This window comes from Prionailurus viverrinus, chromosome B1, assembly GCF_022837055.1.
Source record: "Prionailurus viverrinus isolate Anna chromosome B1, UM_Priviv_1.0, whole genome shotgun sequence".
NCBI classification, from domain to species: domain Eukaryota; kingdom Metazoa; phylum Chordata; class Mammalia; order Carnivora; family Felidae; genus Prionailurus; species Prionailurus viverrinus.
This window is the reverse complement of record NC_062564.1, coordinates 124,505,683-124,520,916: the sequence shown is the minus strand read 5'-3', so window position 1 is coordinate 124,520,916 and position 15,234 is coordinate 124,505,683. Positions and strand designations below refer to the sequence as shown.

At 33.1% G+C, this 15,234-nt stretch overlaps 1 protein-coding gene across 1 annotated transcript in view; it reads right to left on the bottom strand.

Moving 5' to 3' along the window:
* Positions 1 to 6,483: 6,483 nt before the first annotated feature.
* STPG2 (sperm tail PG-rich repeat containing 2) overlaps positions 6,484 to 15,234 on the bottom strand; it is a 549,400-nt gene continuing 540,649 nt past the window's right edge. The window contains exons 14-15 of the mRNA XM_047857630.1: positions 10,647 to 10,795; positions 6,484 to 6,836 (exon numbers count right to left, since the gene is read on the bottom strand). Coding sequence (XP_047713586.1) covers position 6,836; positions 10,647 to 10,795 — 150 coding nt within the window. The 3' untranslated portion in view covers positions 6,484 to 6,835. The remainder of the gene's footprint in view (positions 6,837 to 10,646; positions 10,796 to 15,234) is intronic.

Genomic DNA, 15,234 nt, shown 5'->3' with positions numbered 1-15,234 from the left:
ACTGATATATGCAGGAGTATAAAGGCCACCCATTTTAACACAAAGGAGCCCAACTCTGAAAGTTCCACTTTATCTGTAGAGCACCACACTGGGTTGACTAGGGCTGCTGCTGAGCTTGGATGGGACCACTTCTCCCTCTGCTCAGTCCTGCTCCTCGCCCCCTCTTCTGTAACTGTTGATCTCAGTATCCTTAAAAAACATTCTGCATGTTAAATTGCCTCCATACTGGAGACTGCTCCCAAAGGAGTCCAATTTCTAACATGATACAAAACACATCAAACATATATATATATATATATATATATATATATATATATATATATATATACAAAATGCATCCAGATTGTAAAAATGTACATATTCCAAATAAAATATGTAAAGAAAATATATCTAGATGGTTGAATCATACACATATTTTCAGAGATTATAGAGAAATGAGGGGGAAATGATAAAAAATGGAACAGCTTTGATGACATGAAGTGGAGAATTAAGGTTGAAACTAACATAAATATAGTTAAAAATAGCGGTTAATAGGAATGTGTGGGCATATATTCTGAATGATATGACATTCCATTAAAAATGTTTATTTATTTTGAGAGAGAGAGAAAGCAAGGCAGTGTATGGGCAGAGAGAGAGAGAGAGAGAGAGAAGCCCAAGCAGGCCCACACTCTCAGAGCAGAGCCCCTCGCGGATCTCAGAACCATGGGATCATTACCAGAGCCAAAATCAAGTGTAAGGCACTCAACCAACTAAGCCACCCAGGGCCCCTCCATTTTTTTTAATGACTATCACTAGAAGTTAAAAAAGGTGTTCCCCTTCTTTCTTCTCATCCATAATAAAGTATAATTTGCCTACATTTTCTGTTGATGTGAAAAATAAATAAAATTAATAAAATTGAAAAAAGGCAAAAAAGAATGGAAATTGTAACAGGAAAAGAAAAAAGTCATTGATCATTTTACAGTATTCATTCATCTATTTTTTTAAATTTTATTTTCACTTCCAATATTGATCTATACACAGACTTTTTTTTAAATTTCACCAAGTAAAATTTGATATTGCTTACAGATTTTTGTTGACTTCCCATCACAAACATTCGTTATTGCCCCCCAAAGCACATTTTAACTAATAATAAAAAGGTTAAACATTAAATATATTCTTATATTGCCTCAAAAGATACATCTAAATTTTACATTGTTTGTGACTCATGCATATTGTGTTACTTTGTTAGGCCTGCAGGAACAAAGTACTACAAACTGACTGGCTTAAACAATAGAATACTGACTCAGTCCTGGAGGCTTGAAGTTTGAGATAGTTTAAAGAGGTAATCTACACATGGAGTTCTCTCTGTGTGCATCCATAATGAGAGAAATTTTCTCCCTTTTACAGGTATGGAGTCATATTGGATTAGGGCACACCCAAATAATCTGTTTTAACTTGATCATCTATAGCTGTTCCATTTCCAAATAAAGTCACATTCACAGGTACTGGGAATGAGGACTTCAACATCTTTTTGAAGAACATAATTCAACCATACACATATGGAAGATTCTTTTTATCTGTACAAGTTACAACAAGTCCTAGTAAAATATGAACAATGAAGGTGGCCTAATATTTTTGACAACATGGCAGTAATATGTAGCCTAAACAAAAGGAGAAGAAAAAACACCTTACTTTGTTTTGCTGCATCTTTTATTTTATTGCCGATCTGGGATAGGCAGAATTAACATGTACTGACTATTTGACTATTACATGCAAAATATTTTGCTACGGGGGTGCCTAGGTGGCTCAACGGTTCAGTGTCTAACTCTTGATTTCAGCTCAGGTCTTGATCTGACAGCCCTGAGATTGAGCTTTGAGCCCAGGCTCTAGACTGCATGTGGAGCCTGCTTAAGATTCTCTCTCTCTCCCTCTCATTCTGACCCTCCCCCTTCTTCTCTCTCTTTCTCTAAAGAAAAAAAAAAGTATTTTCCTATGCATTTTGGATGATATGAAGATATATAAGTTGAAGACTTTGAAGAGTTTCTATCATATTTATAAGAAGATCAAAACATTAAGAATACAAAGACATTTAAGTCTACTTTCTGCAACTTAAGGAAAATGTTATACTAGTGTTCTTCCATTTTATACACATTTCTTCATTGCAGAGTTGGGTTTGTACTCTGTGAGCTGGAAGTTATGAAAAGTCCTTGAATCTTGTAATTATATGAATTTATACCACTAACTGCATTGAGAATGTAATAGAATAGGACTTATCAATTGTTAAAGAAAGTGTAAAGCATTTTTATTGCTGAATAAAACAATGATGTATTACACAAAATTTTCAAATGGTAGCTAACTTCCTTTCTAGGATCAGCAGTTTACATTTATTTGACATACATGGAAAGTTATCCTTAGGAATTAATTTCATAACTTTAATTGGGGATGAAGAGCTTTATACACAGGATTTGGGAAAGTACCGTTTCCTTTCCTAAAAATTTGTTCTGTGACCCCTTAGCAAACAGCCTGCAATACATTATCATTTTTACATAAGAACCAGAGTGATTAATGCTGTATTCAAATTGCTTGTCTCACTTTTTTTAAATTTTTTAAACATTTTGATTTAAATTAATCTCTACACCCAACGTGGGGCCTGAACTCACAACCGTGAGATCAAGAGTTGCACACTCCACAGAATAAGCCAGCCACGTGCCCTGCTTGTCTCACTATTGTTTAAGAAAAGAATAAGAATTAACATAAGTAAGAAACACTCTCTAAGAAGGTGGGTTTAAGTGTAATGTTCCACGTAATCCTACAGATTACATAGATCCCTATTCACTTTTGAAGCAATTTACAAGATGAAGTTCAAAATGAGGCAATTTGTATTTTTAGAGCAGTGTCTTTCTTTTTATAGATCATTTTGCAACAAGATTTAAGACATATTTAGCCATGGGAAGAGAAGATAAGCTTTAGTAATGAATTTATGCCTCCCCTATGATGTTATCTACTAAGAATAATTTTAAATCCCACTTCAGATCTTTTATTATTTGACTGTAGAGAAAATTATATGTAGAGGCACTAAGGCAAACTGAAGGCAGTTCATCAACAAAATCTACATCATGTGAAGATAAAATCATAATCCTCAGAGTATATATCATTCTGGATATCTGAATTATCTATACAGCTGAGCTAGAAGTAACCCTTTAAATACTATCAATAAAAATTTTTAATTATTTTTTAAAATGTTTATTTATTTATTTTGAGAGAGAGAGACAGAGACAGAGAGAGAAGGAGAGAGAGAAAATCTCAAGCAAGCTCCACATTGTCAGTGCAGAGCCCAATGCAGGGCTCAATCCGACAAACCGTGAGATCATGACCTGAGCAGAAAGCAGGAGTCGGACACTCAACTAACTGAGTCACCCAGGTGCCCCCAAATTTTAATTATTTTTAATGGACACATTTCTTAAATTGGCTATGTGCTTCACTGTCATGTTAAGTAGGAGTTTAATGAAACTTTCTTGAGACCTTAGTCATCATTATATAATATTTCTTACTTAATGTGGCAAAATATGATTTTAGACGTAGATGTATAATGAGAAGACTTATAGTCCTGAAATGGCCCTGACCAAGACAAGGGTTCTGAATTTTCTTTTCTGATGTCAGTTTGTTTTTTAATTATCCGTTGCCTTATATAGAAGCTGCCTTGTGAAATATTAAAAGGTATCTCATGGATTGATGTCATCTTGTTCTATGTGCTATCTTACTGTTCAGAAAATTGTAATCCTTATTGTGTTAGTTAATATCACTCAAAGTTTTGTCTTTGAACATCACAGGCTCAAAACCATTTCCAAAAATTTTATATCCTTTCTTCTATGTTAAGTACCTTACTTTCAAAAAAGCATAGAGAAAACACTCCACATCTTTTCAAGAATTAGTTAAAAATTTTTGGATAAGTAGCTTACTGTAAGTTTTACACACACACACACACACACACACACACACACACGAGATAATTCTGCAGATGAGACTCCAAGATTTTCTTAGTGCTTGACATTTATTAGAATTCTAGGTATAAGTAATATTAGGAATCCTACATAAACAAATTTATGTTCAGTAGTTATGAGTGCGAGATTACAAATAAAAGCTTTGCTATCTTGAGTTTTATAGGTAAGACTCAGCTTTTAAAGTATATATATATTTACTATAAAAGTAAATTATAGTTTTAAAATTTGTAGTTTAGAGTATATATAGTTTAAATAGTATATATATACATGTATGTATATATATATATATATAATTTCTAAATAGTCTCTGTTAAATATAATGTATAATTTACCTGTATAGATAAAATTTTAATTTATAAGTGTTTAGTATTAAATCTCATGAAAACTGTTTCATCCATTTCCTCCAAATTTAGGGATAACCATGGTAAGGCCTGATTTAAAATAATGAAAAATAGGGCACGTAAAATACATTTCCAGCAACCTTGGAGATAAAGAGGTAGATAATAATTTTGCAGAGCTGTTAAAAATGAGGTACAGTGCTAGTTTTTAAATAGCTGCTGATTGGAAGAAATATACTTTATAGTATTAATTAATATACCAGAAAGCAAGAGAACAAATAATAACTTTAAAATCAGATATACAATTAGAAGTCACAAGGGAAGATCATTCAAATCATAAATCCTGTTTGCCATGTAGATATTCCTCACATGGAGAACTGTAGGCAGCACACCCTAGTGTGAGTTAGAGCAGGGATTCATCCATGTTACCGTGGTTAATGAAAAACCTAGGCAACATCAGAAAGAACTGACGGTGTAACAGTAACAGCATACATCTTGAGAGTGTGCACACGATGGGTTGTCCTGCTCATGAAATCTCTTCTGTAATAACATTTACTATCCTGAACATTAACACATTAAGCAAAGGTTAAATTGGATACTAACATTAAGAACAAGAGACGATTTAAAAATACTTCTAAACAAAAAATTGCAACCTCAAAATGAGCTCTATAATTATCAAATAAGAGACAGTTATCTCAAGGAAAGCTAATATTAAGTGATAGTGATGTTTCAAGTGAAAGAGATGAAAACTAACTAACTAAAGCAAATAAGAGAGTTATTGGATAAAATTACTAGAAACGATCAGTTGGTGGTAGGGGAAGTTTTTTCTAACTAGTTCCATTCTTCCAAATAGTTCTGGTCTAGAAAGTTTTTAAACAATTTTAGGATTACGGACATAAGAGTTGTTCTACTGAATAATTAATGCATTATCTTAAGAGTAGTGATTGGTGAACTCTGCTGCATTCTAAATACTCATCTTTGTATTTTTCTTTCATGAACAGATTTTCATATTATGTAATATATTCCAGAGGAATAATAAGTAAGAGGAAGACAATAAAAATAATTCCATAAAGTATTATCTGAAAATAATACAAGTGAGGTTGTTGCAAAATATGTAATATATACTCCAAATGCTCTTGGTTATCTGAATCAATAAGATCTACTTTGACCAGAACTATAGTTTACATGGTTCGCACGACATATGAAAAGGTACTGGTGAAAAAAATACTATAGAGATGACAAAGACTTTGGGAATTATGTAGCTAGGGTTTAATCTCACCACATAAACACCTAGAGGGAAATACAGGTTGGAGGGCTTCATCCCAGAGTACAGACTATAGTAGCTGGGGAGTTGTTAGATACTGGGAAGTTGTGGTATTTTACCAACTCATTTGGCAATTGTGAAGCAGTGGCTATGTTTGAAAACTACTGACCCAACACACCGACTGCTTTTACAGCCATAGAACAAAGATTACGTACTTTAGTTAGGGTTACATAGCTAGGACATGAGCTCAGAGTTTCCATCCACCATCATTTCTGTGCTCTTTTCTCAATTCAATTCATCCAGTCCAATGGGAGAGCAAGTATTCATTGATCTTTGTTTTTCTGTTTTATCGTTCTAATCTTGAAAGATTGATCTTAAGTACATTAATGGAGACATTTTAGATGAAGTCTTCTTAAACCAGAATGCGTTGAAAGAGTCCAAGCGTGCTTGAATCCCTTGAAATTATGCTAAATTTAGGTTATTTTTATCAAAGATGTTTCCATAGCTTTTATCAAAATTCCAAAGAAGCTTATGCTACCCTCCCTCCCAAATTAAAAATCATTGATCTAATTCTTATCTCTCACTTGTTTTTCAAGACCATGTTAGAAGCAGACCACGAACCCCCAAATTTTGGGACTTAATATTTAAGGTTACCCATTTTCCCCAAATATGTAGGCTGTTTAAGAGAAGTAAATGTATCACCACAATTTAATCAATTTTTCTTGATCTCCTATCTGTACATGAAATTCACACCAACTAAAGCATACACAAAGTAAGTCATTTTTTTTGTGATTTTTATTCTCCACTTTTATAATTTCAGAGAACTGACGAGTAAGAAAATAAGTCAAGTGGATAACACACACATAATAACATCATGTACTTATTTTCAGCACACCTAGTATCTGGAAAATAATTGCATTCTCTGGTTAGAGAATGAGATTCTAAAGTTAAAAAGAAAGGGTTTTCAGATGTCTTTATAAAATACAGCATTGTATTTTATACGGAAGCACTAGTAATATATATTGAGAAAGAATTCAGTGAATATATATACCACTATTGTAATATGAAAATTTTGAGAAAAAAAATAGAGAATTAAATGTCTTGCAAGAACAGATTTTTCTATCTCTTGAGGTTAGAAGAGCAATTATGTTCCTTTGAGTAGCTGATGGAGGGCATCATCAAAATGGAATTACTTCTTTGTGAGAGAACTGTCAGCTTACCTTTATATTAATAGATAATACCTTTAGAATATATCTGTGGGGAAAGAAAAGCTGTTTCAGTAAGTGGTGTCTCTATTGTACTTCTCAACTGAAGCCAAAATATTCTTTCAGATTGCTCCTCTAGTTCATTACCTCAAATAAAAATGATAAAAAAATTCACAAAATACTTTTTTTATAACCAGATTGACTAAGTATCATTTATATCAAGTAGCTCATATTATGTGATAGTCCTAGCTTTTAGATTGTCCTAATGACTCTGCAGGAGAGTTAAAGTAGTTAAAGTGTATATTCAATACATATTATACCTTCAGTTGTTTGGATATTACATTATAATAATAGTGAATTTAACCCAACTGAGAAAACAGGAAAGAAATGGCAACCAAATAAGCCATTCAAAATTTCAAAATATAATTTAATACACTAATTTTTTCATTGATTAATATTCTTGGATTAAGATTTTTTATAATTAAACGATTACAAAATGTACTTGTAACACAGAAGAGACTATACCGGATTTCATCTCAGAAGAAATATCAATTCTTTCACTAAGTCTTACGTACGTGAGCCTCCATGCAACAAAAATATTTTATGTTCATTTCCATGATGACCAAGAACAGTGAACAGAATGTGGCTTGGTTGATCTAGGGTAAACCTGTGAAGTTCAGAACTTTGTTCTGGTGACATCACTCCTGCTATTTAACATTCAGATGGCAATTCTTTCCCCACTTTCAATCATCCAACAGACTTCTGTTATCTAGCTTGTTCCCCTTCACCCAAACTTGAGTGGAGCTGATAGAAGCTCTTTGCATATGGTAACTCACTCATTTCTCTTTAGTGTTAGTGTACTAGTTCAGCCAAGCATTAAGTTTCTCTATAATTGTGAAATAAAACTTTTTTCCTGAAAGTTAATTAAAGAAGGGAGCCTCCAAATGACACTATACTGATTGAAATGCAGAATAATTCTGAATGGAAATATAATGTCATGTTTTGAGGTTGTCTGGTGGGAATGATAGGCGTATATAAACAGAAAAGATAGACTGTCTTTTGTTTCTCTGTAATGGTAATGTTGAACAAGGAGCTGGTCTGATTTTATCTTCTGGAGGTTTACGTCACAAAAGGTTTGGGATGTGGGTGGGCATATCTGGGATACTAAAATATTTTTGAAGTACTTATTTTTGTGTGACACCATGTAAATATAAATAGTTTGTAATATGACAATAATAATCTTCAAAGAAATAGATTTGCAAGTAAATTTAATAGGGAAATACATTTCCTTAAAAAAGAATATGAACTTTTTAGTAGGATATTGAATAAATGTGTCAAGATATATGATATCTAATATATCTTTTCAGTTATAAATATTCATAAAAGATATAGGATTTCTGGAATTGTTTTAGAGGTAAAGGGGACAGCAGGCAAACTATAGTAAAGGAAGAGTTTTCAGATATGGCAGAGTAACTTGTTCTCAGAACAAGTCTCTTAGAAAAATTAGAGAATTTACTTCTGTTTCTTTATATAAGAGAATGGAGAGCTACACAGACAACCTCAGGTCTTGTAAGGCTCAGAAACCTGGTGAGAAGGGTGAGCAGGGAATAGCATTGGAGGACATTCCCTCACATTCCCTTGGAGGAATTTAGTTTTTAGGCACACAGAAGACAACCACAAACTGGATAGAGATCTAAACTGAGGGGTGCCTGGGCGGCTCAGTCGGTTGGGCGTCCGACTTCGGCTCAGGTCATGATCTCGTACTCCGTGAGTTCAAGCCCCATGTTGGGCTCTGTGCTGACAGCTCAGAACCTGGAGCCTGTTTCAGATTCGGTGTATCCCTTTCTCTCTGCCCCTCCCTTGCTCACACTCTGTCTCTCTCTCAAAAATAAAATAAAAACATTAAAATAAATTTGTTAAAGAAATCTAAGCTGAGATTTTTGTCTTTCTTAGGTTCTATAGAAACGAGGTGGGGGCAGGAAAACCTAGGGACATTAGAAATAATCTTTTAAAATGCATAAGGAAAATTTGAAAAAGCAGCCAGATAAATAAAAGGCACATTATTTTCAAAGGGAAAACATTTCATCAGAAACCATAGAAGGCATTATACAATGCAATGACATTTTTAAAGTGCCAAAAGAATGTATGTGTGAACCTCTAATTCTTCACCCAGTAAAAATATTCTTCAAAAATGAGGATGAAATAAAAATGTTTCCAAACAAACAAAAAAGGAGAGAACTCATCAACAGTAAACGTGCATGAACACACATATGAAAAGAAATTCATTAGAAAGAATAATGATCCCAAAGAGGAGCACAGAAATGCAAGAAGGAAGAAAGAGCAATGGAACAGATAAGTATATGGGTAAATCTAAATAAATATGACCTGAGAAATGACAATAACAACCTCTTATGGGCTCAAAAAACTAGATCTAGAATTGAAAATGATGACATTGTGGCACAAAAGTCAAGGCAATAGTTTCAAATGACATGAAATAGCTTTCATATCTTTGCATTTTAAAGAAGTACTACATATTAATAACTAATGATGACAATGAGTAGTTAATGGGCTATTGCTCCCTGTCATAACAAAATGTGTAATAGAAGTGAAAGTACAATGTGTGAAATGGAATTGAAAATAAAACATTATTGTAGACATTGTTTTCCAATATATTTGCTGACGAAATCACTACTCCAAAATATGGATATCCTAGACTAGCACTGTCCAATAGAAATATAATATGAGCCTATGACCATATTAAAATGTAAAAATAAACAGATGAAAATAATCATCATGGTATATTTTATTTAACCCAGTATACCTGAAATACCTGTATTAAATGTATTACATTTAAAAAAATATTATTAATCAGATATTTTATACCCTTTTTTTTTGTCAAACTAAGTCTTCAAAATCTGGTGTGCCTTTTAGACTTAAAGCATATATCAATTTGAAACAGCCATATTATAAATGCTCAATAGTCACATGTGACTAGTGGCTAACATTATGCACGGCAGAAGTCTAGGCTGAAAGAATAGACTCTGATGGCATCTAGATAAATTTGATCTACTGCTCCAACAAGTAGTCTAAGAATATATCAGATATTAAACTCTACACTTTATTATTTTAATAAGTACTATTTTGTTTATAATTCGTTAGAAATTAATATAATCTCAGTATGTTCCTGAAATACAATGGCATTTTGTGGTGTGGATACTGAAATAAAAAGCAGTCTTTGTCTGGAATATAATAACATCAAATTATTCAAGCCCAGGCCTACTTTACACACACATATGCACACACACACATGCAAACACTGAAAAGTCTAAACCACTGTTGGTCATTACCATACACTCTGTGTTTAACCCATATCTATTAACTATTTACATAAGAATATTCTTAGTCCAAGCTTGCTTGATTATACAATTTGTTTGAAAAAGCCAAAATGTTTCACTGAGCTGTGATCTCATAATAAGTGAGTAGAACATGGCATTATTTTTTAGATTCCTTTGTTTTAAAAGATAGGTTAATTTAACAAAGGCTGTCAGCTTCACCTTATTAAGGTAACTCTTCTACCTTAGCATTAAAGACAAATGAAGAGTAGACTTCTAAAAAGGAAAATATAATGGCTATTTTTGACCAGTCAACATTTACTTCTAACAGCATACAGAGTGGTCCCTACTAGATATATTAATTACTCTCTGTAGTTATAAACATAACCAATCTCTAGAACAGGGATACAAATGCATTGCTTTGAAGATAAAAAAAAATATTTGTCTCAGAGATTCCATATGACAGTTAACTTATGGATTGTAAAAATGTGGCAACCCTATGACTCAGTGAGAACCAGCACACTTACCATTTAGAAGATTTTACTTTGCTTCCTGAGCGTTTTTGTTTGGCTTTTTGTCCTGTAGTAAAAGTGTTTTCTCTCTTGATCAGGGAAGGATTTGGTAGAGTGACATTGAATGTCCTCTTCAGAACAGAATGTCTTAAAAATGGACTGAGCTACAGATATTCAAACAAAAGAATAGCATATTTTAATTATATCATTGATAAACTTTGAAAAATTATTTTTATAACTCTATAAGCAACTCATTAATGTAAATAACTTACAATTTATCAATACCACTCATTAATATCATACGCATTTAGATTCCTAAGGTTAATATCTATAAATGTGCTTTAAAGTAAAAAATAATTACCAGTCATCAGGTTAACTAAAGCATGTTTAATAGTTTTGCCAAAGGGTACACATATTTGAGAGAGACAAATATCTTTTGTGAAACTTTGAACATGTTTTTAAAATAAATATATAGTTTTTTGTATATATTAATATCAAATAATCTTTATTCCCAAAATAAATTTTGCTACCAATGAAGGTAGATATTGACTTTTCAGATGTTCCTTCTCTTAACATTTATCATTTCAACAAATAGTGATTAAATATATATAACCTGCCCAAAATTATATTTGGTACTATGAACATGCAGTAACGGGATAAAGTCCATTTACATTCACCATTCACTTACCAATGAAAACATTGAGAAGGCAAAAATCTAAAAATCAAAAAAAAAAAAAAAAATCAAGAAATAGTGTCTGATTTTCATTTGTTGTAAGGGGTGTCTACTAAATCACTTGCAAAAAGATCACTAAAAACAAAATTATAGAATATTCATTCAACTCATATTCATTGAGGTGCTTCCTATAAAGTAGGTACCAGTCCTAACATAGTGCTATTGACACTTAACTTTTGTTTGTTCTCATGCCCCTCTCTCCAAGAACACAGTACAAAAGGATACATAAAGAAATTGAGAATTGAGATGAGTAGTTAAGTACGAATTGTTGAGAATACTGCATTCTCAGATTTATAATTTTCATTGTCTGCATGTGATAGGATGAGAGTTACAAGTTTAGAGTCAGCTTCATGTAGAGGATAATTAATAGAACTCAGTGCATTTTTGAACTTGGACACTTCAAATGTCTGTGACCTTTGGAAGGTTATTCCCCTTCTCTGAACTTCAGTTTCCTCATTTTCAAATGGAGTTAATGTCATCTACCCAATACCTACTTTCTGGGTATATTAACTGAATTAAAGTATGTAAAGTAATCTTTGTTCTAGAGAAGCAATACACTTAGTGGTTAAAAGCATGGGCTTTTGGTTGTAACCCTATCCTTGCTATCTGCTTTCTGCGTGTCCTTAAGTAACTTAACCATTCTCCCTGTGCTTTGTTTTGCACATTTAAAAAACAAAGATGATAAAATAGTAACTATTTTGGAGTATTGTTTTGAGAATTAAATTAGTTAATATGGTTTAAATGTATCAAGCCTGCCATACTAAAACATCATGTATGTTTCAAGTATTATTATTATCATTATCTTGTATAGTATCTCCCCAAAAGTAAATATTTAAAGCAAGTTACATAAAAATAAATTTTCATTCTTATAGCTAAAGAATTGTGAAATTAGCCCGCAGTCTAGTACTGGTCTGAAAAAACACTGAAAATTCACTGGGATATATTATTCCAGCAGGACAAAATTAAAAGGAAGATCATTTTCATGATCAGAAAACAGAGAACAGAGTCTGGCAATCCCCACACCTTGTTGTCAGAAAATATAAATTTTTCATAGATATCCTCTTTTAAACGCATTAGTAAACAGAAATATATTTATACATTTCCAATAAATATAAAGCAGCATACGGAAAATAACATTAATTTGAATAATAACATAAGGGAAAAGTGCTAGTATTTATTTATAACATAAAACAATAAATACATTTCAGGAAAAATGTAATAAAATTAGAACTAAATAAAGCTGAGTTTATTTTTTTTAATTTTTTTTATTTAAATACTTTTTTAAAACGTTTATTTATTTTTGAGACAGAGAGAGACAGGGCATGAGCAGGGGAGGGTCAGAGAGAGAGAAAGGGAGACACAGAATCGGAAACAGGCTCCAGGCTCTGAGCTGTCAGCACAGAGCCCGATGCAGGTCTTGAACTCATGAACCGCGAGATCATGACCTGAGCCGAAGTCGGACGCTCAACCGACTGAGCCACCCAGGTGCCGCTAAATAAAGCTGAGTTTAAATGTCAATCATTCCAAAATTTTAAAAGAGCATTTTAAAATAACTAGTAAATTAAAGAAAATATAACTATTTTAGAAAATAATACAAAAGAATAACATCAACATTCACAGAATTACAGTCATAATCCAAATGTTTCATAATTTAAAAAAGGAAAACTGGGGAAATTCCACTTATTCCTCCTTTCTTTCATTCATTCCACAAGTGAATATCAAGTGGCTACAACATGCCAGGCACTGTACTAGGGTCTAATGATAAAACTGCCAACAAACAAGACAAAATTCCAGGCCTTGTGAAATCTACTGCCAATAATCGAATGATCGAATATATAAATGTAAAATCAAACAGTGATAAGAACTCTCAAGGAAAGCTACCCAGAAAGAAATAGGAAGACCTGACTAAGTAAAGGCAATCAGAGGCTTCATTAAGGGAGTGATGATAGAATGGAAATCTGAAGGAAGGACAGACCCTAGTTAGGCTACGATGAAGAGGAAGATGGAGTGAGGTAGTCCAGGTTCAGAGACCAACATAAGCAAAGACCTACTGCACATTCTAGACACTGAAAGAAGACTAATGGGCCTTGAGTGGCATAGAGGAAGGGAGGCATCATGTAAGGTGATAATGTAGAGGTAAGTAGGCCATGTTAAGAATTTTAGTCTTTGTGCTAAAAGTGATGAGAGACCATTGAAGCCTCCTAAAAAGAGGATGAGAGATGATTTTCTGATTTGTTTTTTGGAAAAGTTATTCATTAATATATTTTGCATTAATGTTTTTATTGTACAGATACTGAGTATCATATGTATACTTATCTAATTATTGAAATGATTTTGTATCACTAATTCCAATGGGAATTATTTATTTTTGTTTGTTTTTTTAAATAAGAATTACTCAGCAAGAGGCTTTCAGATTAAATTACCTTCCAGAAGCAGGGAAGACTCTACAAGCCTACTGCTCAGAGAAGAATGGGTTAAAGATGAAAATGACAAGGTTTTGTACAAATAGACTATTGGGAGATTATGGCACAAGAGAAGGATCGAGGGTCAAGCCACTAAGAACTCTAAAATTCATTGCCATGTATGGGGAAGGAGCCTATAAAAGATAGAGAAATGGAGCAGGTGGAGAGATTGGAGTAGTTATCAGTCAGGGAAGCCAAGAGAAGAGTGCACAAGAGAATGTACTGAGATTTCAACCCTGCTGAGAAGTCTAATAATAAGTAGACTGACAGGGGCACCTGGGTACAGTCGGTTGGGCGTCCAACTTCAGCTCAGGTCATGATCTCACAATTTGTGAGTTTGAGCCCCGTGTTGGGCTCTGTGTTGGTAGCTCAGAGCCTGGAGCCTATTTCGGATTCTATGTCTCCTGCTCTCTCTGCCTCTCCCCGCTCACTCTCTCTCTCTCTCTCTCTCTCTCTCTCTCAAAAATAAATAAACACTAAAAATGTTTTAAATAAAACTGACAAATGTTCTTCATATTGAGAGAAAAGAAGCATATTGATTAACTTAGTTGAGGTAAACTAAAGTGGTTATACGCTAGATTGGAGGAAATTGAGAAGAGGTAAGGAAGTACAGCATTAAGGAGAAATTTTTTTTAAGATATAGCTTCAAAAATAGAAAAGAGAAAGAAATAGCTAAAGGTAAATGAAGGCTCTGGAAATATTGGTATATATATATATATATATATATATACACATACACATATATATGTGTATATACATATATATTTAGCAGAAGAGATTTGAAAGTATTTAAGAGACAATGGAAATCATCCCATAATTGAGAGTGAGAGGGGATAACGGATGGTGAAATGTTCCAGAAAATACAGCAGCAATAAAATCCATAGCTTAAGATACGTGGAGGAAAAAAAAAAAGAGAGGGAGGGAGCCAAATCATAACAGACTCTTAAAAACTGAGAATAAACTGAGGGTTGATGGAGGAGGGAGGGAGGGGAGGGTGGGTGATGGGTATTGAGGAGGGCACCTGTTGGAATGAGCACTGGGTGTTGTATGGAAACCAATTTGGCAATAAATTTCATATTAAAAAAAAGATACATGGAGGTATTGGTATTAGAAGGAAAAAAGGAGTAATCTTCTATTGTAATAGTTGAAAAGGATTAAAAGATAAATCCAGATGCATATAAATTTATAAATTATATAAAATGTAATTGAGGGAAATTCCATCTGATATTTTTTTGTTTTTCTCTATAAGTGGCTTCAAATGTTCCTCTTACTCATATTCTCATGGAAATGACTAAGGAAATATACGAGTACAGAAAATCATGTGTTAGTGTTGAAAAACAGGGATAGGACATTTATCTGATGAAAGAATTACTGATAGATATAATAGTGATAGGAATGGACTGAAGGG